This window comes from Falco biarmicus, chromosome 1, assembly GCF_023638135.1.
Source record: "Falco biarmicus isolate bFalBia1 chromosome 1, bFalBia1.pri, whole genome shotgun sequence".
Lineage (NCBI taxonomy): Eukaryota > Metazoa > Chordata > Aves > Falconiformes > Falconidae > Falco > Falco biarmicus.
Genome location: NC_079288.1, coordinates 37326175 through 37352574, shown reverse-complemented (window position 1 = coordinate 37352574; position 26400 = coordinate 37326175). Strand labels below are relative to the sequence as shown.

Here is a 26400-nt window from a genome sequence, read left to right as displayed (position 1 = left end):
CTCCATATTCATCCTGCACCTCCCTTAGCATCGCCACTTTATTAGACAATCATTGACAAACACTTATGCTGATCAAGAATCTTCTATCCAAAGTTCTCAAACTGCTTTACAAATTGTCTCTGATGTGCGTGGGCAGTGCATGTTATTTCCCCCCGTCCTCACATACTCTACCTTCCATAACTTCTATTTGGTAAGCTATCCTGAGGCCACATTGCTTCTCCAAGTCTGCAGGAGAGACATCCATCCCCTTTCTTGGCAGGTCTCTTGACCCACTCTTCAATTTAAATGGCATTTTCTGACTTTTTCTCTCTCGTCTTTTCTTAGGAGACCGTTCTTTCCCACCTTGACTGTATAACTCACCATCGCTTGCAAGCGACAATTTCTTGAATCACAGACGCTGGAATCAATACAGCGAAGCTTGCAGAGAATGGGAGCGAGGAGGTGGGAAGACAAATGTGAAGACGTTGTAACCTTTTAGTCCTGTGCTGTCAGCTCAGCACATCACGATGCCTGACTGGACTCACATAGCTCGTGCTAACACAGGCAGTGACTGTACAGGGAGCTGTGGTGGCTCAGATCAGCTCTGTGTATCCTCCAAACCAACAGGGAACTAAAGGCAATATCCTACGTGAAATAAAGCAGGACAGGCCTCTCTCACAGCACTGCTCTCTCTTTGCACCGTGTCTCTCCTAATCAGCGTTCTGGACCGAAAACAGAGGCCTTTGCTATACATAGGGCCCAGACTGCAGCATGCACAGTGCACACGTCCTATTGGATTACAGGGCAGAGTGCACTCACATGGTCTACTTGTCAGAGACCCAGCCGTGCCTCTGCAAAACGAGGGAAATGTGGGAGGGCATGAATGAAAGCAACCCAAGCAGCACAGGGCAACCTGAGCCCCGTCAGAAGGCAGGATGGTGGATGCAACCAGAAAGACAGGGGCAGCAGGCAAATATACCTTGGCAGGCATGCTGGAGGGCTAAGCCAGGGCCTCACTCCATAGGGAAAATACATGGGAATCTTCATGGACTTTGATAACATTCAAAAATATGAGAATAGCCTATCACCTAGGAGCTCATTGTATTGACAAGTGGAACAGATGACAGCTAGATCCTAGTTCGGATACTAAACCACAAAGCAATATGGCAAAGATCAATGCAATGCAGTCTCTCTCATCCAGAAAATGTTTCTATCTGCATTAGCTTCAGAAACTGACAAACTTCCCCCAGTCCCTTTGATCATGGCCCCAAAGAAAAGGTATTTTGGAAAGTCCATATTGAACTTTATGGGGTTTTTTTCTCCCCAGGCAACTCATATTCTGCAGTTCCCAGAAAACCACAACTCAAAAATGTGATCACAGGTGAAGGAGAGATGAGTTAACAGAGAAAGGGAGAGTACAGCCGAACAGGCATCTCTTTCAGAGGGCAGAAGTTTATCATCCAGAACAGGATTTCCATGGGGTTTATCACTCTTTTCGTTGTCTAGAATTAAGGTCATTAAAGAAGATGTTTCCACTCTGAATTAGCAATGAGTTACTGCTTAATTTATAGTGCTTGGCACTCCCATGTGATTTGGCCCCAGAAACCCTGGTGAAAGCATTTCTTCTATGAATTATAGGCTGCCCTAATGGATTCTTTCTCCCACTCCAGACTCAGGTGACTACTTTGTAACTTTTCTTTTACCCTCCCCATTCCCCTCTCCCCAGTTTCTTCTCCTACCAGACCTTTTCCAAGAGCACTGTTTCCTCAGATCATCTGTCAAGAGATCACAGCTTTGAAAAGCACCACTGAAATAACTATAAGTAGCAGCTCTGTTCCACAATTTTCTCAGGTGTTCTCTCTTGTTAGACAGTTAGTACATATCCAAAACACCTCATACCCAGAGCGTGAGAAGCTATGAATACCGTAGTAGTTTTGTGAGGTAGGGAAGGCAGAGAGCCCTTCCAGGAGCACAGGGGTAGCACTGGACGCCCTCCTGAAGCTCTCAGCCCCACCACCTGCCACAACCAGAGGGCGACTGTCGCGCCAGGCCTGTCTTTACCCACCTCCCCGGGGCCTTCCCGCGGCTCCAGCCAGACGAAGCCGGGGTGTGAGCGCGGGAACGTCCCGCTTCTCTCATTTAGACGTTTTGGCACTAGACAGAGCGGGTTTAGCCAAGGTGGATTGAAGCAACGCAGCGAAAAGGACTAAAGCCAGGTGTATTACCCCCCGGTGCGCCCGGGGGAGCCGAGCGCCAGCCGCCGCCTCAGGCCAGCCGGCCCAGCCGCGCGCGCCCCCGCGCGGAGGAGGCGGGAAGCAGTGCGCATGCGCACACGGCGCGGGCTGCCGACGAAGGAAGTTTGGACTGCGCCGGCGGTAGGGGCTCCTCCGTCCCCGCCCCCGCGCGACGGCGATTGGCTGCAGTGCGCGGAGTCCCGTGGCCCATTGGCTAGGCGCAACGTCCGTCCGGATCGGGCCCTGTCGCCGCCATGGTTCGCTTCAAGAACAGGTAAGGGAGGAGGCGCGGGTGCGGGTCAATCGGCGCTCCTGCCCCGCTGAGGCCGCGGTCTGCTGCAGGTATGTGCTGTGCGAGGTGGTCTCGGAGGACCCGCGGTGCCGGCAGTGCATCGAGGACCGCGCCGTCGGCCTCGCCGTGAGGGACGCCATCGGGCGGGTGCACGGGGACTACGGCCTGGCCTGCTGCTCCATCTCCTTCACAGGTGCCGGCGGGGCGCGCCGCCCCCGGGCCCGCGGGGCGGTGAGGGGGCTCCTGCGGGAGGGGCCGGGCTCACCGCTGCGCCTCTGCCCCCGCAGTGAAGTACGTGAACGCCTACACCGGGACGGTGCTGCTGCGCTGCCGCAAGGACTTCTACAGGCTGCTCTGCTCCGCGCTCCCCTTCGTGAGGCAGCTGGAGAGCCGGGGCCAGCGCTACCCCTGCGCCCTGCACACCCTGCACGTCGGAGGTCAGCCGCCCCCGAGGGTCTCCGGTGCCTGGTGGGAGGCGGCAGAGCCCCACCGCACCTCCCAGGCTCGAGAAGCCCCTCTTGCTGCTGTGGGTGCCATGGGCACAGCTTGTGTGTCCACAGCATCTGGCTGATCTAAGCAAGAAACAGGCAGCAGCGGTTCTTGGTTGAAATCCTCATTAATTCTGCTTGAATCGTTACATTTAACACAAAACCAGAACAGCAAGTACCCCATCACTTCATTTTCTTTTAAAAAAAGTATATTCAAAGTATAGTATTGTCTATATCCTGAAGATTAGCCACTTGGGGCAAATAACAGGCAGTACACGTTAGAAATTATTATTCCACCACTTAACAGTAGGGAAAGGAAGTCTACAGCCCCTTTTCAGCACTTGCATTGATAAAGTTGTTACCTGGGGCATTTGTCACTTGATACAGTGATCTTCAGAAAATATACTAGTAGCTCTTAAACACCTGGTTTTGTAGATAGTTAACATATTGTTCTTGTGACTCCTACAGGTACCATAAGAACATGTCAGAAATTTCTGATTCAGTATAATAGAAGACAGCTGCTGATGTTGTTGCAGAACTGTACAAATGAAGGTGAGTTCCTCCAGCTGCTTTCCTAAAATGCAGCCTCAGTTCCCAGGGTTTTTGTAAGATATGCTGGGCTACTTCTCAATTCTTGAACTGATAAATGTTCCTTTCTTTGGAAGCTGAGGCTATTCCGGCATATGTGATCAAGAAATGACCCTCTGTTGCTCACTCTATTGCAGAGGAAAGACGGTGTATACAGAAGTCCTTGTTGAGCTGTTCCCTTACAGAAGAGCAGTCTCAAAGTGGAGATGAGGAAGATGATGGCACAGAGACAGACTAAATGTTATCTTTAATGTTCACCTCTGTCCTGTACTTGTGAAATCAAGATGTTGCCAGTTACCTTCAGTGTTAAGCAAAGCAGGGGACAGAAAAAGCACCCATTCAAATTTACACTTCATTCCCCCATTCCAAGTGTTCTAAAATAAATTTTTTTTAAAAAAAAGTTTTTACTTAAGTAGCTTACTTGCCTGGTTTACTCCAGGAGTCAAAACCACCTGCACTCCTAAGGAGTGTAGCAGCTCAACGTTGTCTTCATGCTGAGGTACAAGTGAGCTTTAGGCAGTGGGCATAGACAAGGAATGTCATTTACTCTCCTTCAGTACAGAAAAAGCATTAACATATTGCTGGTTTTTACCTTATCTCCAAGTGTACCTGTCATCCATAGGGCTATCCATTGCTTTGAGTCACAAAAGCACCAGTTGTGTGCATCGGAGCAGAGATTACAGGGAATGCAAGGTAGAGCTGTAAGGCTCAACTCCATCAGACCCGTTATAAAACTCATAGGTACAAGTACTGCTTAGATATTTATTGAGTTTACACCAATCGGTTACAGGAAAGTAGCGCTGCTGGTATTATCTCTTGAATCCATAGGAAAACAAGATACAACTTGAAGATGCTGTCCTGTGGAGACTGCCCCTGCAGATGGGACAGCCTTCCTTGCCAGCATCACTTCCCTTGTTCTAGTGCCTGTGAGATGTGGAGGTGAGTTACACCAGCTCCAGCTATTCTGTCTCTCTTCCCAATGCAAAGTTGACTATAAATGTGTAGAGATAATAGAACACAACAGATACTGGTTAGACACTTAAGTAGTTACTCTCCTGTTCCATGGCTTAAAACGACTATTACAAACAGGAAAAAATAGTACTGTGAACACAGTTAACTGCATACTTGAAACTTTCTTAGTTGCTTTCTCTGCCCTCACCAATACTTTTCCCGATGTACATGTAAAGCATTAACAGCAAGATGTGTTAACACTTTCAGGCACCTTGTCTTAGTTTCTTTGCAGTCTCTTGACAAACTGTACTGTCTTCCCATCAAATGTAGTTAATTGCGACCAAGCGTGAAGTCAGGCTGCTTTCAAAGAATGCTTTGCAGATGCTTCCTCTGTCCTCCTGTAGCAGTTGGAAGTATCCTTACCTCTGCCCTCTCCCCCTTCTTCCTGGTTTACAGCCACATACAGAGTTTTGTGAAGTACACTCCTTGGTACTAGCTTCCCATGTGCACATGCTTCACTGCCTCGAGGAAGCAGTGGTATAACGTGGAACCTACTCCTTTGAAATCAAGCATCACTGTATTGACATAAACTTTTCAAACAGGGATGCAACTAATGACTTTAGCAGTGGTGGTAGAATATCTGACTCCAGGAGTCTCAAACATACTGTGACTGATCTGACCAAGGAAGCATCTCAGAGGGACAGAGCACATAAACTTAAAAGCCAGTGCAAATGCATGCAGACCACCGGTGCAAGGGAGGCCAAAACCAACAGAGGACACTGTCGGTCTCGCACTGTAAGTTTGGTGGTACTTTATACCAGCTCCCTGGAATGAATTCTGTCAGTAGGAAGGTTAAGAGTTGAATTTGTGCAGCTAAGCGTTCTTGTGCTCCACGCTGATACGACAGTACAGTTACAGGTCAGGAAGTGTGCAGTATGTACTGTAAGTGTGTGTGCATATGATTTATTGCAACTGTTGGCCTTGACTGGAACATCACACCTATAGGTCATTTTATTCAACAAAATCCACACCACTTAACTCATTGATTAGCTCAAATCAAACCACAAGCAGTGCAGAATGTGACCACCCACAGGAAGGGCAGGGAGGGGTCCAGAAGAGGCATGTTTATAAGCCCGAGGCGCTTAGTGCAGATCAACTTGCATCCCAGGACCAAGCAGATACAGGCCTTTATCCCAGTACAAGAGACCCCAGTGCTTGCTGGGGGATAAAAGCTATCTACTGACTCCAGCTATCAGTTGTTCTTCCAATTCAAGACCAGCCAGTATCAAATACCATTCAGGTAGTTGTAGCCAAGAGCCCTAGGGTGGAGTGTTTATTCTATATGATCAGGTTACAAAGAATGTGTAGCCCATGGTTGGCAAAAAAAAAAACCAAAACAACCAAAAAAAAATTAGCAGCCTCACTCACACCCACATTAAAACAGAACTGAACAACTGAGGGAAGCCAGGAGGTTCCTTCTACCACTAGTGCCAGTACACATCTTGAAATACACAAATTCTTCAAGAGTCACTTCAAAACCAAGTAGCCAAGTTCTGCTTTACACTCACTTCAGCTTTAAATCTTTCCAAGCCAGGAGAACAGGAAGAATTCTTGCTCTTTAGAAAAAGAACAGATAGAGCAGCCAACACCCTAAAGTCAGTAAGCTCTTTTGCCCATTTCCAATGCAGCAGAAACCAGTTTCTCAAGAGAGCAGTTTGACAGCTTTACTGAAACAGCACAGTCAGATGGACTTCTGCCCACAAATACTTCTAGGGAAACAAAGGCTCTCTGCCTCTTCGCTTAGGTAATATTGCAGTATTCTGGCAGTGCCACACAGCTGTAAAGACTTTCATTCTGCTTATTAGGCCAGAAGAACTTGACTTGGCACTGACCAGAAGCTTTGGCTGATTTGCCTCTGGGTTGTTTCTTTCAAAACTTTGTTTCAGTATAATCTGATTAAGCAGTTGGAATCAAAAGATCTTACTTCAGCATACACTGTCATGCCTTCCTCCTGAACCCCCTAGAAGCCCTGGAAACACAAGTTTAGTCTGTTCAAATTTAAGTACTTAAACTATAGCAGCAAAACAAAGCAAAACAAAAAGAAAACCAGGAGAGAAAACTTCTCTTGAATAGCAGAATCACTTTGTGTGAACAACAGAGGTGCTGAACAATAGCTTCTGCTTCTGTTTCTTTCTTTTCTTGCCTCCCTTTTCCTCTGTGAAGAATTAAAATGATACTGTCATTCTTCTCATGGAACAGGAACATCACACAGAAACAATAAATGGTCTTCCCTAGCCTAAATGACTTCTACAGGTCCTTCTTACCAACTCACTGAGCACCAGGCAGTTTAATTTCAACTAGAAAATTACTGGAGACAAACAAAGGGACACTCCATCACATCTAAAGCACACCTACAAACATGCCTAACTGATTCTAAAGTTGCTCTTGCAACAGCAGATCCTAGGACTGCAGGCGTGCAGCAGTCTGCCTTTCATACAAGTATCCCTTTCATCCAGGTCAAAAACCCACTATAACTGGAGCTGGTACTGAATTTCACTGAAACTTCCAGTCCCTCCCATGCAACTCTTTCCATCATTCAGTGCCGTCTCCAAACAGAAGCCAAAGCTAAAAGTCAGAACTGAGCATTATAAATTAGTTTTATCAGCCAGCACCAGGCTTGGAGGTTTAAGTTCATCTCAATTTGTTTCAGATTCCCTCATTTGAAGTTTCAGCTACCAGTTACCTTGATATTTTGGTCAAACTTAATTCGTAGTTCAGCAGCTCAGGTATTTTTAGTTCAAAAGTGGACAACCTGAACTTCCTTGAGATAAAGCTTAAATTAAGTTCCAGTAGAGACAAGGCAAACATGATTGTAGAAAGCCATCTTTGTCCTAACAGAATTCTTTGCTAGTTGGAGATCTTCTCAGCTCCCACTAGAAGAGCTGCTTTAAGCTAACAGAAGCCCTAGTCAAGCTGTTCAGAAACCACAACCTGACAATTTTCAGAACTATTCTGCAGCCAATTTTTGGTCCCCAAAATCGTTGCTCTCACTTCTTTGAGAGGAAGAAGGGGAAATACTCAATTTTTTTTCACTTCAGAAACTTTTCATGCCTTCCCCCTCTGCCTTTTACCTGATAAATGATCAGCTGTGGACGGTTTGTCCAGTTTCAGGAGGGCTGCCTCAATAGCTTGACTGAAGGAATTCTGGAAGCTGGGCACAGGTATGCGGTCAGAGCTGTCACTTTCTCCATCGCTATCCACTGGCACAGGGAGAGCCAGAGTGTTCTCATCTGAAAGAAGGAAAGGGCCTTGAGAGGCAGGTTGTATACAACTTTTACAGTGCAAATGCCCCTCCACACTCCAGATGTTTCTTGTGAAGTTACAAGTTTTCTTGTATGGTAAAGAACCTGAAGTAGTAATGCCAAATTTTCTTACCTCTTGTCTTTGGAGCAGGTTTGGGCCATGTTTCTGGTTTTGCCTTTCCAACTCTCAACATCTATCAAAAAAGTTGTAAGAGACAATTAAATCCCATGTACTAGACCAATCCTGCATATCCCCCAAGGGGCAAGAAAATCTAGGAACCTCTTCAAGCACTCATACCCTATGCCGTCTCCGTAAAATTTATCCCATGTTGGTTTTGTGGGGGAAGCAGTTTTGTTCTCAGACCAATCCCTAACCAAGACACAAGCAATTCCAACAAGATTTAGACTGTTACATGGCTTACCTGGGCAAAGGAAGGGAAGGGAGACTCTTCTTCTAAACTCCCACAGAGCAATGGGCTGACCTGGCTGGCAGCAGGTGACAGTGGAGTTGGAATAGAGTCTACAGAGAAAGCAGCAGATAATTAAAGCCTTTGGCAAAGGCACTCATTATGCTGCTTATCAGGATGAAACAGAAATGAAGTTTTATTATCTTATGTAATTAACCATTTTTATCTCATCAGTTCCATCTATCAGTCACACAGTGGGACCTCAAATTTCCTCAGTTGTTTTTTTTAAGGGTAATTTAAGTTTGGTTGTTGGGTTTTTTGTTGTTTTGGGGGGGTTGTTTACTTATTCTGGGGTGTTTTGCAGGTTTTTTGTTTTGGTGGGGGTTTTTTTTGGTTTTTCTTTGGTTTTTTGGTGGTTTTGGTCCTGTCCCGTCCTTCCTCCCCCCAAAAAAATATTTAGGAACAGTTTCTATTTAGTATTTTTTATGAACTGCAAGACAAAACATTTGGTAAAACATCACTGGTCAACAACCTGAGTGCTCATCAACTGTGTTTTACTATAACATAGTGGGGAAGGGTAGAAAAAAATGCCAATAGTGTTTTCCTGGCATACATTCCCTTTGGGGGGATTTTTTTCCTTCCTTTTCTTCTGCCACAGCAAAAAATTTAAAACATGAGGTAACTACAATGCAGATCTCACTGTCACTGAAGTAGAGGTAGTAAAAAGCAGAAAAAGGACCAGAATGTTTCTTAGCCACGTCAGCCTTTTGTGTATGATCTCACAAGCAATCTAGGAAAGAAGCATTCTTTGATCAGTATTAAGAAAGTTTATCGTGATGACCCGAGCTGTAGATCCCAGAACGATCAAGAGCTAGGTGCAATGTGTTTTTCCAGATGCTCACCTGTCTGAAACACAGGGCTTCTGCCAAGAGGAGACAGACAGAAGCTCTGATGATCAATGCTGGTAGTTTCTCCAGGGCAAGAGGTAAAAGCAGGGAACTGCTGCAGATTCTCTAAAGCAATATGGACCTCTGGATCTAGAAAGAGGTTTTAAATTAAAGCACTACTCAACGTGGGGGAGGACTGGCAATATGCAATTTGTTTCAGGAGTCTAGGAGGTGCCAACTCAATTTGCTTTCCACCCTCTATTTTAGAGACCAGTACAAGCCCTGCTGCTGGATGGAAGCAGTTCCTAGGCGTATTTTTTTTCCTTCTTCACTTTTCACTCCATATCATGATTACTATAAAAACAGAAACTAAGAATCCTGAGAGCTATATAAACCATGGAGATATCTGCGCCCTCGAATGCCCTCTGTCTCTCCCATGATGTGCAAGTATGCAGCAATTGCATAACAACACTTAACATCCTGACTGAAACAGCTTATATTTTTCACTCTACAGACGCTGTTTCTAATACCTTGTAATCTTATTCTAAGTACATGCTACAAACTAAAGGCCTTAGACTTCACCCTATAGCTCAAGAAATCAGCTCAGCAACTAAAGATGACTGGAAATCCAACAGCTATGCTCAATCCTGACTTACATTTGCCCTGTTTCTTGTTTTCTTCTATCTCAATTCTGCGTTCACGTCGTCGTTCATCACGAGCTTTCTTCTGCCGTAGACGCCGCCTCTTTTCAAGGTCATCTAGGAGCAATGCACAGCATTGGATTATCAAAAAATACCAATAATTTGGCAATGTTTTCTCCACCTTTGAGAACAATGTATTCAGTTGTAATACATCAGTCACAAAATACACTTACAAACAACATATGCTCTTCCAAGATGTCAGGCTTTTTTATCCTTTGTATAACTGTTGTCTATAAAACAGTGAATTGGCGTCATTCTGTCTGGTAGTCATTAGACAATTGGTGCAAGAGGAGTAAAGCTGCTACGTATGGTCCTTTTTCTGCCATTAAAGGATAAGAACGACTTCCCCCTCACCCTCATGGATACACAACAGAGCTTACTAGAAAGGTAGCACCAACCTGAAAACAAGTCTAAAGTCTCCTTAGAGATGACAGGTGGCTTCAAAGCCAGTTCACAAATGCTGAACTCACAGGTGAGGGGCAAGTGACAGAGGTAGCGATGACGCTGTCTTATATCCTGATAAAAAAAAGAGCAGATATATCTTCACAACAAGGTTTAGAGGCTGCCATAGTGATGAATAGCTTATGGAGATAGAATGCCCACCATTCAGCAAATCAAATGGAAAAAGACAGCAGCAGTGACACAATAATCACTTTATGAACTACAAACACGTGAAGGATGCCTTGGGTCAGAACCAAATGCTCCAAGACCTCCACCAGCTACATCGTAATCAGATTTGGTGCAGTTATTCCATCTTGCTTACTGATTTTCTTGCTATACCTCCCTTTTCACATCCCTGGAATAAAATTCTACAGTACCAGTCTTCCGACACAATTATTCTTGCACTGGACTAAATTTGCCTTTTACACTTAAATTTTCTAGACTGAAACAAGCCGAGTTTTGTTTTTCCTTGCAGAGCCAAAAAACTTGAAGACAATTCCCTACTACCTCTATATCCATTCTTACTTGAGCATATCCTTTCTTAAAATGAATTAAGAATTAACGTATAGTTTTTACTGCACATGCCAATACTTACAGTTGTCTTCATCTGACGTAAGAGAATTCAAGACCCATCCCCTCTTCCAGAACTTCAGTGCCTTAAGCACTTCCACTCCCTCTATCTCAAACACTGAAGCTTTTTTCCATTCTCTCTATTTTCGTAACATCCCACCTCTATCCTTGACACTCCGAAACAACTGTTTGTTCAGGACAGAGGCAGAACACTTCTTCAGGCTAAGAAAGATGATAATCTGTCTAGTTCAAGCTACTGTCTTACAGGAGAAATTAATTTACTTTTTTTTTAAGACAGCTTTAACAACAAACCAATCTTAAGCTTGCAATTCTCTTACTCCTAGAACTTCCTACCTTCCAGAAAAAAAACCCCTAGACTGCAGCCTTCTCATCAAAAGCAATATAAGATACTGCACCTTACACAGATGCCCTTCACAGATTAGCATGCCTACCCATTCATAGATATTATTTCTTATTACTGAAGAGAAACAAGTCTCATCTGTCAGCTACAATGATCAATCTGCTAAAACAAGGGCCCTTAATTAAAAAGAAGATAAAATAACTACCTCTGTCATTGAGTAACCAGTTATCTCCACTACAGCTGCAGTTATCTTCTCTGGACTCTTCTCCAAGCTGCCGTACTCACGAACAAGACATCGAACATTCACAGGGTGAAGATACATACACTGTCCATCCTCCGCTATAAGATAAGATATCATCAATTCTTCTTTGCCTGTTAATTTTTAATACCCTTCTCCCCACCTCAGTACATTCTCCAGTAAGAAAATTAAATCTCCTTTCTGACATTCTGTGGGACTTTCATCTCATAGGGGTTAGCTGCATCTAATGAAGTGACAAACATCTTGCACAAGAAGGATCCCAAAGGAGGCATCTCTGCCCCCATAATTCCAGGATTTCATTGCACTGACCTTGATAGAAATAGTAAAAAGGAGAGTTGCTAAGATGTCCACTGCTAATTGCATTTTTAGATTCTTGGTAGCTTGTTTCAGCTGGTTTTGGTTCTTCTGTAGTGTTCACATCTGGTTCCCCTACAGTGTCCACCTCAGGTACTTCCTCTTCATCCAGCACTGCCTCTTCTGCTTCCACAGGAGGTGAAAAGGAACTTGACAGATCAGAGCAAGGCTCCACAAGCTCCTCATCAAACGCAGAGAGATACTCCACACCACACTATCACAGCAGAGAGCATACAGTTACTACCACATCACCTCCTTCAAAAGGTAGTCATCACTGTAAAAATCTTTGGCACCAGTTCAACCATACATTGCAGTGTAAAGTGGCAGAACTAAGTATTAACAAGATTTGCCAGAGCAGAGTTGTCACCCACCTTTTTCTCTTGGGAAATCGCAGGCTCCACAGCCTTGGAGCTTTCTAGGACCAATTCTTCCACAGCTGCACTGATTCCAGCAATGCCATTGTTTTTATCCTGGTCAGCAGAGAGTGCTGTTTCTCGCTCCTACAAGTCATCCAAAGATAATACATTTCAATTTGCTATTTAAGCCAGGAGACTATCACCACAGTTATTTTTAGCTTTGTTCTATACTTCAGGTTTTCACATATCTCTAATTCATCTGTGACAAAGAGTGATTCTTGAAGAGAGGTCCTCTCCTTCCTATTACTGGAAAGCACACTCATTGTAGGATGTCTAAAGGCTCTGAGAAGGATTATTCTACAGGTTTGCTCATGTCTGCCTGATACAGGTTATCCCAAAACTTGCTGGACCCGACAGGGAAACACATCTTCCTCTGAAAGCAAACTCTGTTATGTTTATGGAAAGAATACCATTCAGTAAAAAGCATTCTATTCTATTCTATTCTGTTATCCTGAATATCACACCAGATACCTCATGTCCACCAGGCTACGGTCTCGTCCAAGATTTTTAACACTATTCTAGTGGCAAACATCACCCCTTGGCCAGTACATACATCATGGAGACCAGAATAATCACACACAACCACTTATGCAGCAGAACATAGATGCTTAGCACTCAGCATACTCTTAAAAATAAAGTTACTAAAAGCCTCCAAAGAGGTTCTCACCTTCAGTTCCTGGATAGCCGCCTCAATAAAGCAAGCCTCTGGGGTGTGTTTTTCTTCCTCATACTGTTTTAGTAATGCTGCTTTCTCCTCCAGAATCACCAGCTGCAAGACCTGCTCCCTGGATGCCAGAAGCAGCTTTGAATACTGACTGTGCTGGTCATCTGAACAGGAGGAGCACCAAATCATTAATATCCACATGCAGAGGCACCAGTGTGGACTGTTGTTTCTTCTGAAGTTTTGTTACTGCTCAATTTTCTAAGTTAATCCACCCCAGGGCAGACAATACTTAGCAAGAATTTGATACAGACTCTGGGTATTACCAGTGTTATCACCGATGACACAAGCTGGTACCACATACCTGCTCCGCTACACACATGTACCTGTACCCCACACAGCAGGTTTATCTGCCACTTTCAACCTGCCACTTTACCACCCACAGTTGCTACATACTAAAAAAAAAATATATACTTTTTTTTTAAAAAATCAAGCCTAAATTTCTATGCTGTGGAAGCATCACCTTTGAGAAGGCTTGAGTGGTGAAAACTTCCTGAAACAACACAGCCTGCAGCTTCTTCTTCTCTACATACTGAAAAATACTGCAGCTGGAAAGTTCTGCAAAAGCGACCTCTGTTTTGGCTCAGACTAGTCCATAAGCCCGTATGTATTAAAAATCTATACAAAACATTATTATTGGATTTTTACAAGAAGCACAACAGAAACAGTAAGCTGAAGCATTGCAAGTTTAGCAAAAGGTGGTAGTCTCTGTTACTAGAGACCTTATCTTAACTATGAACAGCAACTACAGCATCACATACTAGTACAGTACCTGTATTTCCTGCTCCCCAAGGGTCCAACCATGTCTACAGAACACCAAGTTAATGCAGAATACCCTGGGTTTAGAATGATCTCAAATCGTATATTTGTTTGTTTTATGAAAGGATTTAAAGTCCTTTTCTTTCAAATACTGAGAAACATGTAAGCACACACCCTGCATGCTGGATACCCATCATGCGTTAGGAGACTTTTTTACAGAGAGCTTAAATGCACGCAGCATTTCACAAATGCAACTGCAAAATGAAGTGAGCCAAGACAGCCTACTAAACAGCAATGTTAAGTAAAATTATTTCTTGAGTCACAAAATTTTTTGTGATACTAACAGATAAGATGATGATGGGTTAGTCACATTACTTGACTGGAGAAAACTGAAGAAGTGAGGCAACAGATGTTTGGAATAGGTTTGCAGTAATTTTGATTATTTTCAGATATCATTCACAGATTTTAGCTGATAAGCGAAGATGATTAAAACCTTGTTGAAGATTACATCCCTGAAATAGTTTAGACACAGAGACAGTTATTTTTGCTAAGTTGTATAATGAGGAGCCAGGAGGAAAAAAAAGTTATGGACACCAAGAGGCCAACAAAAGCAGCAAGAGTCACACCAATGACCGTTATGATACAAAACACACATCAAACTAATGCTAATGACTGAGAAGGCAGGAGTCTGCAGTGCAGTAACATGAAGGGAAACAGCATGCAAGTTAAAGCCTTAGAAAAAACAAAGTGTGGGTAGAAAGCCTATTATTAATCTCTGGTCATTTTCAGCTGCTAAACTCCATGTTTTGTAGTTTGGTTTATTTTAAGATGACAGCATGGCATTGCCATGGTAAACCCCCTCTACACAAGTCCTAGTCGTGGTTAGGAGCAGGATGCCAACCACCAGTACCCAAATACACTCACCTCTGATGTAAACAGGCTGCACCACATTCATCCACTGAGATTTGGGCAGCGCTATCAGAACACCTTTCTCTCTTCTCATAAGTTGCATCGTAATGGTATCACCAATTGCATACTGACGTGTTTCCATTGCAACAACACTGTAACATAACAAGGTTAGTAGCGCAAAAAAAATAATTTCAAAAAGATACATAATTTAATAAATATCAAGTCTCACCTCTTGAGATCCTTCTTGTGAACAGAGCCATAACAAATGGGACATTTACTCCAGGTCTTTTCACTCAAGGAGAGATAGTGAAGGATACACGCCCAACAAAAGATATGCCCACAGCGGGTGATCTTTGCTGCGGTCGGTGGGTACAGACATATTGGGCAAGAGGGTACTTCATGGCTACAAATTCGCTGAAATGGCACATGAGAAGAACAGCACAGGTTTTAGACCTGGAAATCAGTTCCTGTGCTACAGAAGCAGCCACCTGTAAGATCTACTCTAACATATTAATCTTCCAGCTGTTAAGGTTCTGCTTCTTTACCAAGAAACTAAGTACACTGTATACTAAGTAACACCTTCAGGCTGCAAATGGAATAACCTTCAAAGCCACCCATCTGGTATTTCTACCCTAATGACATTAGAAAAGTGACTCTTCACACGTTTCCCCTCATATATTCATCATCTCTAAGAGTTAGCAGCACCTTCATCATCCGAATTCAGACACTGAGAAGACAGCACATCAGCTCTGTCGCCTCATTTACCCAAGCAGACTTGGGCAGCCCTATTTAACTGCAAGACTGAACTTACCTATTTCCATGAACATGCTAGTTTAGTCAGACACTTTGCTAGCATCTGTGCGTTGCAGAGACATAACTGCCAACCAAGCACCCAGATTTTTCACCTCTCTTGCAGCGTCAGGTAACAGTAAGCCTACCTCCTCCTCTCCACCTACACCATATACCAAGGCAAGTCTTGGCAGACAATAAGTTTCTACTTGAGGCAACCCAAAGTTCTGACCACAATTCTCAAGAGATTTTCAATTTTGTTGCTAGGCAAGACAGGCCACCTATGCACAGAATAATTCTTCAGAATTCTACACTCTAGTCCTCTTCCATGGACTCATGCCCAAGTGTTCTGTTAATATCTCGATCACAAGGACTCTGTCTACAGAATGTCAGATACTATTTTTGATGAGCTCCCATCTGCGAAAGCAAGAAGAAGCTGCTAATTTTCCTAATAGATTTTAGCACTTCTCTTTTCCTGTCATGAAAGTATTTCATAATATATTCCATGACAGATCTTTCCCAGTATTGTGGGAGTGACAGAAGAGGCCTCAACTCAAAAACAGCTGAGTTTTATGTAACATCACAGAGATAAAGAGGCAGTTAAAGACAGGTTGAGCTTCTTAGTAAGAAGAAAAAAAAAAAAATCTAGCCCATCACAACTGACCACTTGCTCCACAAAGTCCCAGTTGACCAAGGTATCTGGATCAGCAAAGTGGACTGTGTAGTCCTGTTCTTCAGAGACAACAAACTGGCAGCTGGGGAAAGGCAAAGAGACAGATGATCCACTCAGTTGCTTCTAAAAATTCTTTGAGAACTATCCTATAGGATTCTCTGAGCTTCTTCTTTGTCCAGCAGAAAACTGCTAGACGCTGTCAGTAACTTTTACCAACAAAAACTGAAAGAGTTCAATTCACAACCAGATTTCCAGAACACAGGTGTGTCTAATTTGACTTAGACACAACACCACATACTAACTACAGAATGAGCCAGGCAGAGTGGTCTTCCAGAAACATGTAAGAAACAGCCAGCTCCATCGGGAATCTATTAAAAAACAGGGAATCCACAAGTAGGAAAAAAAATGGTCACAAAAACTAGAACTACTGGGGCTCCTGCAAATAGGCTTCACTACAATAAGCCACAAAACAATAGGGAAAAATCAGAAGTATTAATGCTGAAAATAGTTATTATCTTTAACATGATCTGATACAGGAAGTCCTGAACACACTTCAAATTCCGGTGAAAGTGACCATTATTTCCAGTCAAAAGTAATTCTGCTGCTGGATTACTATGCTGATCATCCTTTGGGTTATACTACATACTAGGGGCCTGTGAAATAATCAGCAGTTTAACAACTAACAACCATACAAGTAATTGCTTCTAGGACTTACAAATTCAGATTAGCTTTCATCCAGCAACTGCTACACCTACCATCTCAACACACTATTTTTTGTAAAAAACTACTGTCTTCCATAAGGGAACTACCTACGTCTTCCCAAATGGAGTGTCACATTCTAAAAGTGATGCTAAAAAATTAGAGCAGAAGACTAATTTGTTTGTATCTAAAGGACTCACTCCATCAGATACCTTGTAAATAGGTAAAGGCAACAACTTGATCTATTTTTATTCAAGTGTAGTCATTACCGCTCAAAACACTACGCAGAGGTAAGTTCACCCTGGAAAAGTCAATACAAGTTGTCAAGGTCAAACACAATTCCCTGGCTGATCATCCCTTATAGCTGCCTCTGTAGACGTTTAAGAGCCCTGCTGATCTTCCACTCACTTGGCCTGTAGAAAGAGCTCCTTGTTGAAAGGCTTATGTCCCCACTTGTTCCTTTTCCCCCAGTTGCCATGTCCATTCCCATCAAAATGGCCTGCTTGGCCACGGGGTTCAAAAGTGAAGTTCAGTAAGTGGTTCAGGTTAATCTTCTTGGGACCAGAGAATTGGGCAGGGCTGAACTCTGCCCGCTGAGCCTCTGCTACCTAAGAGACAACAACATTTGTTAGAACTTGCTAGAATTTCCTGCAAAAGCATCAGTACAAGTTGATAGCCAGGCCCCATCAGTAATTACATACAGAACATGAAGCATCCACTCACTCACCTTCTCCCATTCCAGTTCTGCAAATCAAGCAGTGCAGCATTAGAAGTGCATGAGAACTTGGAAGTTAGAACTGAGTGGTCTTACCCCACACTGATCGCAAGGAGGAGCATAAACACAACCTACGTAAGGACAAGTAAAAGCTAGAAAAACCTAGCAGTCAAGGTTAACAACAGAAGAAAGTTGTTCAGATCCTGACGATACTCTTTTAGATGGCCAGTAATATAAGTCTGATTACTATTTGCACAGGTTGTACTTGTTTTGCTTAGTTTTCACACAATGAAGTCCATCCTTAGTAACTTTGCAGACACCAAGATGGGCTGGAGTGCTGAACTGCTTCAGGGTAGGTAGGCTCTACAGAGGGATCTGGACAGGCTGGATCAATGGGCTGAAGCCAACTGTACGAGGTTCAACAAGGAAAAGTGCCAGGTCCCACACTTGAGTCACAACAACCCCATGCAATGCTACAGGCTCGGAGAAGAGCAGCTGGAAAGCCGCCTGGATGAAAAGGACCTGGGGCTTCTGGCTGACAGCTGGCTGCGTGAGCCAACAGCATGCCCAGGTGGCCAACCGCATCCTGGCTTGTATCCAAAAGTGTGGCCAGCAGGACAAGGGAGGTGACCATCCCCCTGTACTTGGCACTGGTGATGCCACACATCAAATACTGTGTTCAATTTTGGGCCCCTCACTACAAGACACTGAGGTGCTGGAGCGCGTCCAGAGAAGGGCAATGAAGCTGGCCAAGAGTCTGGAGCACAACCGTTATGAGGGGCAGCTGAGGGAACTGGGGTTGTTCAGCCTGGAGAAAAGGAGGCTCACGGGGGCACGTTATCACTCTCTACAACTACCTGAAAGGAGGCTGTAATGAGGTGTCGGTCTCTTCTCCCTAGCAACAAGCAACAGGACAAGAGGAAATGGCCTAAAGTTGTGCCAGGGGAGGTCAAGATCGGATATTATGAAAAATTTCTTCACTGAAAGGATTGTTAAGCATTGGAACAGGCTGCCCAGGGAGGTGCTGGAGTCACCATCCCTGGAGGTGTTTAGAAGACAGTAGATGTGGTACCTGGGGACACGGTTTAGTGCTGGACTTGGCACTGCTAGGTTAACAGTTGGGCTTGATGATTTCAAAGGTCTTTTCCAAGCTAAATGATTCTAATCACCTCAAACTTAAAAGCTAGAAATTGTATCACTAGGTATTTTCATGAAGGACCTCTGTTTCATGAGATATGTACACAGCCTATCTAGGTAGCCACTCCTCAGAAGGTATTTTTTATTGCAAGTCTCTCAAGAGCAGAGAGCGCTCCTCTTCTGTTGTTGCCAAGTTGTTCTGCTCGCACTCACTCTGGCATCTCAACGATGCTTCCTCCCTTCCCAGCCCAGCAGCTGAACACTGAAGACCTATCTAGGCAGGTCAGAGTGATCCTCTCGTCCCAAGAAAGAAGGCCTCGGAGGCATGGCATTAAAATTCTCACCTCATCTCGTCTTCCACCATTACAAGAGCTAAAAAGTTTGCCACTTCCGCCGCTACCTCCCCTTTGAGGGGGCATCTTATTAAAAGCTTTGCTTTTCTGTGAATTGGAGCGACGGGACTGACTGGAAAAGTTCTCATTTTTTGAATATGAAGTTTCTTTTTTACGATTGTAACGCTGTTTGGATCCACTCGCATTCTTTCCATCTGAAAGAAGAAGAAACATGAATCAGATCGGCAGCCTCACCGTCGTCCACATTTATTGCACCTCCGCTAGCTTTGCCTCAAGAGACATGCTCACCTCGGCCACTGCCTTGGGCGCTGGTTAAAAGGCTGGTGTTTATCAGGACATTAAAACCCCCAACAACCCAGACCATTTTGTTTCTACCACTGCCCAAAGAACTGGTCAATGAGTCTGAGAAGGATGTATTTGCTGTGCTTTATCTTGTATTAGAACGGTTGAATTTTCTTTAGCCAGATTGGGAGTTGCCATCACCAGACGTTAGCGTGTTGCCTGGTACAGTAAGTGATAAACACCAACACCACACCTTCATGACCTATTACAGACGTTGGCAATGACTAGTTCATTCTTCCCTTCCATTTTCTGAAAAGACACGGTTTATCATATCTTGTTCCCTTATACAAATATACTGCTGCCTGCACTTGCCTTAAGTCCCCCACTTTGCAAGACCCCATTGCCTGTTTTCACTCAGTTCTGCTGCCTGTGCTCAAAAGACCCCAACAGAACTAATCCTGTCTTAAAAATACCCTTTTTTTTTTTTTCACAAGGCCAACAAATGCCGATCGATCTTGAAGCAGAACCCAATGCTTTGGGCTTGCAGGGCATGTACCTAATACCTAAGTACTAAGTCCACCAACCTAGCCAACAAGAATTGTTTGCCCAAAAGAACACTGGGCACACGACCGACCCTAACACAGGACACAGTGTTGAAGCACAAAGCACAATACTGCAGGAATAAAGCTCGCAAGAGCAGAAAAATCAGTCAGGCTCTTGAGAGGGGTTTCCTGTGTCTGAAGAGCTGCTTTGTTACACTGCTAGAACAAAAAATTAATACTATGAGGGTATTTCTAATAGTCTTAACACAAGATTGCCCCAAGGACACAATAGACTGCTTACCTGTCACTTAACCTGGTGTTTCCACCAGTTGTCCTAGCTTTTATTTGTAGAAGTAGTATATTGATAAGCTTGGACGCAGAACTCTACAGGCCCAGCAAGATGTCTACCCACACCAGCCAGGCCCAAAGTCACTCTGGATACTCAGTAAGCATTACACAAACAGCAACGCCTCATACAATACCTAGATCCATTTTATAAAAGCCTACTGGTTTCCCTCTTCCCACTTTGTAGCGCTCCCCACCCCTTAATATACATCTTACGTGGTAGGCAAACACACCACTGTGATTCAGGATCATGTTTCTCATATGTTACCAGTGCCTCCAGTCTTCCCTTTCCCTGGCACCACTTCCAATCGACTCGAGCATTTAAAACAGCTGGAATGGGATCATTCACACAAACTCTCATGGTTTTGTTATTTTTAGTTTTCCCTTCCACCTCCATCCAAAAACAGGGGGGCAGCAGACTGGAAGATCTGTGTGTTATAGTACATTACTGAGGATATGGCTTCTTAAGAGTAAGTTCAGTAACAAGAGTGACTTGACTGCTTTTCATGGTGGTCTGCTGCTTCTTGCCCATGGCAGACTTCAGTCTCTGTCTGCAACTACAGCTATAAAAGTAAAAGGACACTATTGTTACTTCCACATGATGTGTCAGAGCTATTCTGCAGACAAACTTCATCACCAGAACTGGTCGTTTACTCTGCTATTGAAAAGGCTGATCCTTTAATTCTGAATTAAACCAACATCTATAGGAATCACAGATGTGTAACTAAAACACATATTTGCATAGCTTGCAGTGCTGTAATGCATGTCAGCCTAAAAAGACATGAGTTGAGTGTTATCAGAAAAAAAAAACACCGGAAGCTGCCAAGTACTGAGGGTGTGACCAAGTCTGGCTGAATGATTATTTAGATAGACCTTTTTGGAGAGTGTTTATAGAAAAGAGGCTATAATCAACACCATTGAGTCTCTGGAAAAAAAGTCAGTCATTTTGAAGAGGTCTGGACTACTACTTCAGTTATTCAGAAGCAGAGCTTGTCAGTTTAGAGCTCAACCACCCTCTTAAATCTACAATTTCAGTTAGTGTGCTAGAGGGGTACATGCCTATTGTGTCAGTATCAATATCATCAATCAATGCAGTTTCTCTGCAATCATCAACTGGGGAAAAGAAACAACTCATAAGGAGAAGTTCAGTCTGAAGTGGGTCTTTACAAGGCCCAGGAATGAGGAACAGCTCGCACCTACAGCTGACAGAAGAATTTCCTACCACTTATAGTTTTAATCAAGTTAGTCACCATCAAATGTGTCAGTCAGCCGGTTTACACACATTCCTGTCATACTACAGGTCCTTTCAAACCAACTCCTAAAGCCTTTGGGAGGCACTATACTGACTCGTACATTCTATAGGGAAGTTCTCTCCACCTGTGCCATTTTAGGAAGGACCTTACACGACAGTCTAAAAATGCTTCGAACCTGATTTTACGGATTGCAAGCTCCCCCTCCCACCCTCCAAATAATTACCCTCATGAGGATTCTGGTCCATCAGAGTAGTAATTAAATCAGTCAACAGACAACCAAGAACTTGGAATATGCATTCGTAAACGGGAACACTTTTCCCCCACCCCAAATCTAAGCAATGCTCTTCCTTCCAACCTGTCCAGCATACCACATGTCAGGGAGCTCTCTGCTTTGTATCACTCCTCCTTGCATTCCCATGAGGAGCAGGGCAGGACAGGGCTACCTGCAATCATGCTGGGAGAAAAGCAGAAGATTCTCACCGCCAAACCCTCTTATTAGCTGCCAGTTTTAAGTAGTGCAGGTTTGGATTTGGGGGCGTGTGTTCTATTTTTCCTTCTTTTCTTGGCAAATTAGGAATGAGCAACAGCAACAGTGCTGGTGAGGTACTTAAGTCTTCGCTCAACTCCTCAGTCCTTTTGTTGTTCTTATAAGATCTAACCTATAATAAATACATCTACCCATCCATACTGCAAGAGAATGCAGACTTATAAAAAATATTATCTATATAATTTTATAAAACTAGCAACAAAGCTGTTCTTGCCTTCCAGAGCAAGCCCTGACATCTGCGGTTTCTCCTGCTGGATGCCATGTTCTGTTTGAGGACCTCTATCTCCAAAGATCCAAAGAGGAGATCGAGTTCAGCAGCTCTAGGTGACCACTTTGGTCCTGGAGCTGCAGTACTGGTTTGCTACTGCGGGGAGGACTGCATGTTCCTTCCATCTTTGTTCACCTCTCTTTTCAGCAGAGTTGTGTTGAAGCCAACCATATTGCATAAGGCGTTTGGGTGGTGGAACACACTTAGGCCACAGGGTGATTTCATGAAAACACACTGAAGCTACTGCTGCTGCTAAGGCAAACATCCCAGTGAGCAAGAGGTGACTGAGCAGTCACACACCCCAGTTAAGCAGGCTCACACTGTAATAACAAGACCCAGGAACATTCGAGTGAACTAATGTTGTTCATCAGGTCTTAAGGACCGCACAGAAACCCATCAAGTCTATCTTCCCTTAGCTCTTCATCCCATCCTAATGGGATGTGACTCCTTGTGCACTAATACAACCCAAAGAAACTTTTCTGTTGAAAACTTCCAAGTCTGATTTAGTTTCTAAGGCCAAGTTTGAAAGATAGCTGGAGTCTAACTTCAACAAGTACAAGAGCTTACAGTATTCCACTTAGCCCACTTCAAGCTGTGCTGCAAGAGAAATAGAAGACGAAGCTACCACAAGGTTTCATGAATGGCCACTTCCTCAGCTGAACTTGATTACAGCAGGTAACTCTGGAAAGCATCTAAATGGCAAGAGATCGACTGGACTTAAAATCAATGACCATCAGCGCAAAAGTCACGTATGTAACTGAAGGTCAGCATTCTGGGGAAGGTCTGTGGTCCATAAGAATACTTGCCGTTTCAAAGGAGACAGAAAATTTTCAGAATACATCCTAAACCTTTCCTGAAATAGGAGAAATGGGGCAGACCACATCAGCTACATGTAGAATAAGGAACTCAAGAAAAAAAATCCATATAGTGACAAGCCAGTGTCTTGCATGCAACAGCTAGCAAAATATAGCCACAACTTAACACAACTGCATCCTGCATGTTCATCCTGGGTTGGGTGCCCTAATCCAACCAAGGGAATGTTCTCATTTTAGTTTTCAGTACCCTCCAGTTAAAGTATCCCCAAATACAATCTGCTCCTAATAAAAGAGATTCTAATTTTGCCAGGCCTCTTCGATACAGTGTAAAGGAGGCAACTCATTCCATATCCCTCTGGTCTCCGCTGCCGCAAAAAAAAAGTGTGTTTGTTTTTTAATAAAAGTTAGTCTGTTTTAATGGAGTAGAAGAATACGGTACATCAGGATTTCTCTCCTCACTGTTCCTCTTCTACTAGCAACGTTGTTTAAAGTCTGTAAAAGGTGGAATTCCACAAAAATCACTTAATGCTTTTATTCTGGGCTGGAACAACAGGCCTTTTACTTCCTTTCTCACTACAGATACTGTTTCTTCTACATGAAGGCATATCAGCCAAAGACAGACCATCTTCACTCCTTACTGAAGGGTATTTGTGTTCTGTGAACAATCCTCCATACAGCATCACATACCACTGAAAAAGAAGATGTAGGGATTAAGGTATCTCTTGGCAAGACAGGGACAGAAACCAGTCCCCCGCAACACGAAAACCTTGTGTCCATCAGCCTTGCAGGCTGTCTCTCACAATACATGCAGTGAAGTTTACATACTTCGTTATTCCATCAGAAGCCAAAGATCTTCTTCTAAAACTCCTGTTGCATACCTAACATGTGATATCCCCTGCTTCCATTGGTCCCTTCATTAGAGGGGAGGAAAAATGAAATAAGAGATTGAAAATTAACAACAGTAGCTAGGGATAATAAGACTCTCACATCAAATCCTGCTGCTGATGCAAACAGCTTTGCAAATCAGTTTGGAGTTCTTCCAGAAATGACTGCCTAAAGAATTCTTCCTAGACAGACTTTACTAGGTTTGAACCTGAAGTCAAAATTCCACTATAATCGCACAATCACACCACAGCCTGGGGAGCCGTGGGTAAGCCACCTCCCATGTCACCCAATTCAGTCTATCCTGTGGCAAATTAGTTAATACTGGTGAACAGCAGGTAATACCTGGTTACCTGGGATCTGAGTGCATTTATAAGCCCCCCAAAAGTCAACACCTTCAAGATACTAATTTTGTTAACCCTCTGGAATACACTGCTGCTTTCTCAGAGACCTGGAGTCATACAGTTGAAACAAACCACTGAGGAGGAAGGAAATTAGTACAGCGATGGTGCTGTAGTAACCTGTTGATGCTCTCACACATACTTCTGGGACTAAACACACTAATTTTAATCACTACTGCCCTATTTCTAGGTTTTAGGAAAAAAATTGTAAGGCTGCCAGGATCACTCGCTCCCAAACAGGTCTGGAGAACTGGAGGCGGCTTAGGTCTTACCTTGAAAAGGCAGCTGACAGGAGCCACCACGGCTCCACACGAACTGCTACTGCTATGTCAGCAGCACCAGCTGTTTGCAGTGACAGAAGTAACTCTGTGGTTTAAATGCCGGATGAGCAAACAATACGTAACTAACCCTGAGCTCCTCCAAAGCAGGTTATCGAAACACAGCCAGCAAGGGGAATACGGCGCGTTGGAGCGAGGCCTTCTCAGGGAGATGTAAAAAAGTATGTTCCTGAGTTCGGGATAAAGCTCAGGGTTCTCTTTTAACAGGCACTGGCAAATGTATGCTCTTACTGTAGGAGCAGAGCTTTAGCTCTCAAGCTGATTAGGCCGGTACTAATGGAGATCAAGGCTTAAGGGAAGCGGGGAGCAGTGACCGCAGCTCAGGGAGCAGTGGCCGAGGCCGGGAGAGGATGGGAACAGCTGGGAGAGGATGGGAACAGCAAGCAGGACCAGGCCCCAGCATTGGAGCCCACTAAGCCCAGCTGGGCCACCAGCACCCGGCGGCGGCGCGCTCTGCTTGGCCACCAGGGCCCACGGCCCCAGGCCAGGCCCGGGGAGCGGTCGCCAACGGCCCGAAGCCCCCGGGGGTCCCGCCCCCGCCCCGGCTCTTACCGCCTTTGGGCTTAGACTCCCCCGCGGCAGGCCCGGCCGAAGCGGATCGCGGCTGCTGCCCTTTGCTGCCGGCCGAGGAGCCAGGCGCACCGGAGCCGCAGGGGCTGCTCTTGTCCATGGCGGAGGCTGAGGCGGGGGTCGCGCCGGGCGGGCTCTGCAGCATCAACGGGCGCCCCGGCGGACGAGGGGCGGCCCTGAGCGGGGGGGCACGACGGGCGCTGGCGGAGCCGGCGGGGGCCCAGGCTCATGGCCCGCGGGGGCGACCGGCGGGGGCGGCGCAGCGCGGACTCGGCCTCCTTCATGGCGACATCTTCTCGCTGCTCTGCTCGAACCGGAGAAGGCCGCGGGAGGCCGGGCCGGGCCTGCGGGGGCTCCGGGCGACGAGGGAAAGAGCTGCTCACGGAGCCCCGCGGGGCCCGGCGCTGCCTGCCGCCCGAGTGGTCGGCGCCACCCAGGCACCCACCGGCTCCTCGGCGCCGCCCCGGCCCCGGCTCGGCCGCCGCTGCCCCGTAATGGCGCCGAGCCGCCCGCAGCAGTAGCCGGGACCCGGATGGAGCCGGCGCCGGGCGGGCCCGCGGGCACGACGGGACGCGTAGTCCTGGGCCGCCGCAGAGCACGCCGGGAGCTGCGGGGCCCCACCCGCCCCCAGCAGCGCCCCCCCGCGGCCAGACCCGCTCACGGAGGCGGCAGCGGCACCGGGGCCCCGCGGAGCGGCCACCGGCAGCGGCCGGCGCAGGGCTCGGCCTCTGCTCGCCGCGGCGGCTCGGGCTGCGGGGCCGCACCTCCAGCAACGCAGGAGGGGCCAGAGCGACATACACCCGAAAAAAAAAAAACCCCAAAGCCCACCCAAACAAAAAAAACCGTCTCAGAAGAGTAACAGCGGTGTGGAACTGTCAGTTCCTAAGCCGGTACAAGTTGACAGTGCTAGGGGAATAACCTTGTGAACACAATGGCCTCAGAGGATGTAAAGAACCAGTATTTCCACCAATCCAGGGCAAACAACTGTGAAAGTAAAAAGGGAACTCAGTTTCCGTGATACCTTTAAAATTCTCCTTCAAAGCAATAAGGGAATAAAAAACCACAAGGCAACAGATTCTAAAGGCATTTTAATGAATCCTTAAAATAACACTGAAATATCTTGAGCGCATCTGCTGATCTCTTTGCCATTATTTCAGGGATGAGAGCTGGAA

At 45.2% G+C, this 26400-nt stretch overlaps 2 protein-coding genes across 5 annotated transcripts in view; one reads left to right on the top strand and one right to left on the bottom strand.

Annotated features, from left to right (window-relative positions):
• RNF10 (ring finger protein 10) overlaps nucleotides 1–26400 on the bottom strand; it is a 202002-nt gene that overhangs the window by 173963 nt on the left and 1639 nt on the right. For 2 of the 4 annotated variants that reach the window (XM_056347988.1, XM_056347997.1), the window contains 16 exons: nucleotides 18977–19179; nucleotides 17189–17388; nucleotides 16073–16163; nucleotides 14849–15033; nucleotides 14635–14771; nucleotides 12898–13058; nucleotides 12186–12314; nucleotides 11770–12028; nucleotides 11407–11540; nucleotides 10228–10345; nucleotides 9785–9886; nucleotides 9144–9278; nucleotides 8257–8354; nucleotides 7968–8028; nucleotides 7664–7822; nucleotides 4324–6747 (listed from right to left, as the gene is read on the bottom strand). In XM_056347988.1, coding sequence (XP_056203963.1) covers nucleotides 6671–6747; nucleotides 7664–7822; nucleotides 7968–8028; nucleotides 8257–8354; nucleotides 9144–9278; nucleotides 9785–9886; nucleotides 10228–10345; nucleotides 11407–11540; nucleotides 11770–12028; nucleotides 12186–12314; nucleotides 12898–13058; nucleotides 14635–14771; nucleotides 14849–15033; nucleotides 16073–16163; nucleotides 17189–17388; nucleotides 18977–19179 — 2249 coding nt within the window. In that variant the 3' untranslated portion in view covers nucleotides 4324–6670. Of the gene's footprint in view, nucleotides 1–4323; nucleotides 6748–7663; nucleotides 7823–7967; nucleotides 8029–8256; nucleotides 8355–9143; nucleotides 9279–9784; nucleotides 9887–10227; nucleotides 10346–11406; nucleotides 11541–11769; nucleotides 12029–12185; nucleotides 12315–12897; nucleotides 13059–14634; nucleotides 14772–14848; nucleotides 15034–16072; nucleotides 16164–17188; nucleotides 17389–18976; nucleotides 19180–25210; nucleotides 25791–26400 lie in introns of those variants that run through there. The other 2 variants (XM_056347970.1, XM_056347979.1) reach the window with 2 other exon arrangements.
• POP5 (POP5 homolog, ribonuclease P/MRP subunit) lies at nucleotides 2363–4197 on the top strand. Its single transcript, XM_056348313.1, has 5 exons — nucleotides 2363–2487; nucleotides 2556–2698; nucleotides 2793–2942; nucleotides 3462–3545; nucleotides 3719–4197. The coding sequence occupies exons 1-5, from the start codon at nucleotides 2468–2470 to the stop codon at nucleotides 3817–3819; spliced, it is 498 nt and encodes a 165-aa protein (XP_056204288.1). The 5' UTR covers nucleotides 2363–2467; the 3' UTR covers nucleotides 3820–4197.